This window comes from Babylonia areolata, chromosome 9 (genome assembly GCF_041734735.1).
Source record: "Babylonia areolata isolate BAREFJ2019XMU chromosome 9, ASM4173473v1, whole genome shotgun sequence".
Classification (NCBI taxonomy): domain Eukaryota; kingdom Metazoa; phylum Mollusca; class Gastropoda; order Neogastropoda; family Buccinidae; genus Babylonia; species Babylonia areolata.
In genome coordinates, this window is record NC_134884.1 from 40,236,073 (window position 1) to 40,241,072 (window position 5,000).

At 38.4% G+C, this 5,000-nt stretch overlaps 2 protein-coding genes across 3 annotated transcripts in view; one reads left to right on the forward strand and one right to left on the reverse strand.

Moving 5' to 3' along the window:
- Positions 1-5,000, forward strand: part of LOC143285870 (adenylate cyclase type 2-like) — a 158,656-nt gene that overhangs the window by 1,059 nt on the left and 152,597 nt on the right. The window lies entirely within an intron of this gene.
- Positions 168-5,000, reverse strand: part of LOC143285869 (uncharacterized) — a 5,388-nt gene continuing 555 nt past the window's right edge. The window contains exons 1-4 of the mRNA XM_076593308.1: positions 4,762-5,000; positions 3,769-3,934; positions 2,739-3,019; positions 168-2,281 (exon numbers count right to left, since the gene is read on the reverse strand). The exon at positions 4,762-5,000 is cut by the window's right edge and continues 555 nt beyond it. Of these exons, the coding sequence (XP_076449423.1) occupies positions 1,125-2,281; positions 2,739-3,019; positions 3,769-3,934; positions 4,762-5,000 (1,843 nt within the window). The 3' untranslated portion in view covers positions 168-1,124. The remainder of the gene's footprint in view (positions 2,282-2,738; positions 3,020-3,768; positions 3,935-4,761) is intronic.

Here is a 5,000-nt window from a genome sequence, read left to right on the forward strand (position 1 = left end):
TAACAGTTGTACGTTGGACGCAGATTTTCCAGTCAGACCAATAAAACACACTGAGAAATTTATATCCAGAAATATTTCATTTATATCATCACACAGCCACATGAAGCCATACAATGCATATATATATGCAGGTTATTTTGTGCATGTATGTATGTATGTGTGTGTGTGTTTGTAAGTATGTCACTATGTGTGTATGCATGCATGTGTAAGCATGTTGTTTCCACAGTGAGTGCATTTGACATGTCACATGATGGAGCATATTGCATGCTGCATAAACTTAATACAAGGTAGTCTCCCATTCAAATAAATGGTGAAAGGATTTAACAGTAAACAAAAACTTGGCTTAAAAAATAAACAAAAAGATTAAAAATAAACTTATGCTAAATAGTAGCTTCAGCTTCTCATGCAATGACACAAGTAGTTCAGCCAGCATATTTTAATACAGTTTTATAACAATAATAATAATTTTGACATTTCTTGAAATGGAAACGGATTTCTAAAAATAATGATGATAATAATAATAATATAAAAAAATAACAATAAAAATGCACTTACATTTTGATGCTTGAATCTTGTGAAGAGACAAATAAAAGCACTAACACAGCAGCTGTTCACACCACAACTGAATCAGAGGGAAGCACACTTTGACACCTTGAAATGGAAACTTTTTTTTTTAACAGCACAGCACATGTGAAGTGGTGTATATGGATCAGTACGCACACTTTGACACCTTGAAATGGAAACTTTTTTTTTTAACAGCACAGCACATGTGAAGTGGTGTATATGGATCAGTACACACACTTTGACACCTTGAAATAGAAACTTTTTTTAACAGCACAGCACATGTGAAGTGGTGTATATGGATCAGTACGCACACTTTGACACCTTGAAATAGAAACTTTTTTTTTTAACAGCACAGCACATGTGAAGTGGTGTATATGGATCAGTACGCACACTTTGACACCTTGAAATAGAAACTTTTTTTAACAGCACGTGAAGTGGTGTATATGGATCAGTACGCACACTTTGACACCTTGAAATAGAAACTTTTTTTAACAGCACGTGAAGTGGTGTATATGGATCAGTACGTACACATCCTTGAAACAGAAACTGAGCCTGGGGCCTTATTCTTCGGTGCGATCTTCTTGGGGAGGAGGGCACACAGTGTCTTTGTGTTCTTCTTTCACAAACTCCCTGATGGCTGTGTACAGGTAGTTCTGCCGAGTGTAGTCCAGCCCTGGAGGGGGCAGAGCAAGAGGCATGGCAGCAAGCCCCTGGTATCCTGCTGGCTTCACTAGCTGTCGACTCTGTTCTTCATCCAACAGACCAGATTTGAAGAACACAAAGCCAGGCCGCTCTGCACTAAATCTAAAATGTGCGCACTTTTTGATGCCCCTGAACTCAAAGCACGCAGGCTTCAAGTAGTTCTGCCAGTCATAGGTTGGCACAGTGACTGACCAGTCCTCCCTGCCGACAAGCTGTGGAATGTTCACACCGGACTCTGGGGTTGAGCTGCTGACAACCCGACACAGATCTTCCAGGCAGTGAACTGGGGTGCGACGGAAGCAGCGTTTCAGTAGGCCAAAACACCAATCTGGCGAAAACTTTGTATGCCCAGGAGGCATAAAGTTTACTGTGATACTGGTGTGGAGGCCCCGCATCACTCTCCAGGCACAATACCAGAGCACAAATTTGTTTTTGTTCTGGCCAGAACAGTTGTCACGATGCAGATCAACATGCATTTCACCGACAGCAAAGTTTTCAAAGAAGTGATGTAGGTAGCTGATCACTGCATTTGAACCTTTGCTGACGTTAACACTTTCGTCAATGAGGTAGTTAATTTGCTTTGGAAAACCTTCACAGCAGATCCCAAAAATACTGCATTTCCTTGGGGTGAGGAAATACATGGGACCTGGCTGATCTGGCCAACTGGGGTAGTGCACCTGCTGAGCAAAGTCAAAGGAGTAGTGCATTCTGATGTCCTTACTGTTGGGAACAGATGGGCCAAGGTTGGCAAATGCATGCTCTGTCACTGTTGCCTTTGAGCTAGCTACCATGTCCCGGTAGAGCTGTCGTTCAGCATCAACCTGACTCAGATGCTGCTGATGTTTTTCCATAAGGGCTTGTTTTTCTTCCAGGGTCAGGTTAGCTCCCCGAAAGATCTGTGTTGTGTTTTGCTGACACCGCCAACAAAGGTCAGTCAGAGGTCTGGTCACCACAATGAAAGGGCAGAGCTGCAGCCAGAGCTTCCTAAAAGTTGAGGCACTCACATGCCGATGACCTGAAACAAACCATCAGAATATAAAAAATTATGTTTTACACTATGTTTACATTTTTTCCCATTATTCATTTATGTCTGCTATACTACTTTCATAAAAAAAATCACATTACTTGTGATTTATGTACACAGTCTTACAATGCTATGGTTTGTTGTGCCATTCCTAGACCTAGTACAATGAAACATCAAAGGCATGTCACCAAAGGGTCATTTAAATCTGTCATTTAAATATATATACATATATATATATATATATATATATATATATATATATATATATATATATAATATACATATAATTATTGGTCCATAATGTTACAGTCTTGGTGTGCATGTTAAATAACAATAAGCCGACTTGTGTGTAATTACCTTAGTTGTAAAACTGTCCCATCTTTTTAATTTTTTTCATTCATAATTTTTTAGTTGTGGATTCAGAAATTCAGAAATTTTCAGTGCTGACCTGCATTCTGGCAACTTGCACGGTACAGCCTGAAGATGCCGCTTTTTGTCTCTGCTGACGGAAGCAACTGGATATCATCTCTCTTGAATCCAGGGACTCGACCAGGCAAACTGACAGCATGATGTTGAGCGTAGCCTTTAATGAAGTCAACAACACGTTCGGTGTCAGGGAGGGAGAGAGCCTTTGTGTTATTTTTTCTCCCACCAGACTTCAGGTTCCGTGGGACCAGTCCAAACTCCTTGTAGTGTTTGCAGAGTGTTTTCAGCTTCTGGTCACCAATACTGCAAACATATCAACAGGTTGCACTGTAAAAGTAGCTGAAGGGGAACATACTACACTGTCTTATGTTACAATAAAGCACACACACACACACACAGCTGATGAAGTCTGCCATATTTGCCAATAAAAATTTTCTGTATTATCAGAGATAATAATCGAGTTGTATTAAAATCAAAGGCATTCAAAATTGTTTACTCAGTCAGTGCACTGCTATTTGTTTTTGCAGTGATTAGTATACTTCAGCAATGTATTCAGTAAACTGCAGACAATTCAAAGTAAAAGATTAAAACTCCACTTCTCAATTTCTTAAAATGAGGGCTAACTTCAATTTCAAGGGGATGGGAAGGTAGTGGTAGTGGTGTATAGGTATGCCTATGGCAATGGTATAATGTTGTAAAGCATATTTTTCAATTTTTTTTTTCAAAATCATACAACAGTACAGTTGTAAAATGTGACAACTAACACTGCTGTCAGTGCAAAGTGATAACTGATTTCAATTTTCAGACTGGCAATGGTAAAGATGAAGATAATTTTTATTTATTTATGTATTTTCAATGTACTACAGTTCATGTGTAATAATTAATATATGACAAGCGACACTTGTGTCAGTGCAAGTGATAACTGATACATTACAGATTTAATTTAAAGTTATATGCAACATTTAATTAGATAGTTCACACTACTAACAGCAAAACAAATCTTGCCCAGTCTCCAGGAGTAATTAAAGCCCTGTAGGTGTCTTTGATCTTACCAAACAAGTTTGCAGAAAGTCTTGCTGCAGACAGATTTGCCCATCAAGATATATGAAGAACGGGATTTCTGGCGGTCCTTCTGCTCTTTCCGTCTGGTACACTCCGTTTTGTCACCAGTGCGGATGCACATTGCAACCATACCAATGACAAGGATGTCTTTTGCTTCTGCAACGCAGATGAGATAAATATGAAATTTGTTGATTTTAAAAAGTGTTATTCTGTCATTCAAAAAATTCAACTAATACCAAAAGCAATATATTATATGCGAGTGCATCAATTATGTTTGCACACATTTTTGTCATTGAACTACTAATACAACACACACACACACACACACACACACACACACACACACACACACACACACACACACATTCTAAAACCTGAAATCACACAATGTGAACAGATGTTAAACTCAAATTAGTGAAAGACACACACATATACAGCACAGCAGAGTTAGTGCATACACACACATAATTATATAAAGATATATATGTAATTATTATGTATGTATGTGAAAACATTGTTGCTTTTTATCAATTTTAACATCACACAAAAACACCAGAACTCAAGGCACACACACACATACACAGATTTGTCGCTTTATTATGGCATATCCAAAAATCTCAACACATAGTTACACACACACACACACACACACACACACACACACACACACACACACACACACCAAGTGTTGTTGCTTTGTTATGACATCTAATTCAATGCACACTGAATACATGCACTCTGAGTATTTACTTTGTTATGACGTCTAAACTCTCAATGCATACACATACCATCATCAATGTGCATGTTCACCAACAGTAACACACACACACACACACACACACACACACACACACACACACTACATTTTTATTTTGCCATAAAACAAAAATTGTAATAATAATAATAATAATAATAATAATAATAATAATAATAATAATTGTCTTATCAAGTGAAAAACACAAGTAAATCACATCACAACTTACCTCTACTCATGTCTTGGATTGACAGCTGAAATTCCACAATTTCATCTGGGGTGAATTGTGCAATGCACCCACTTCTATGGTCACCAGCCGTTTTTGAAGCAACTTTGATTTGCTTGCAATGACATGACCACTGATGTGCATTTGCAAGCATGGCAGGACTTGGGGCTCCGTTGCAGGCCACGTCGTCAGCACATTCAGCGGCTCCTACCACTTGAAATTTAATTTCATTGGTAGCACTG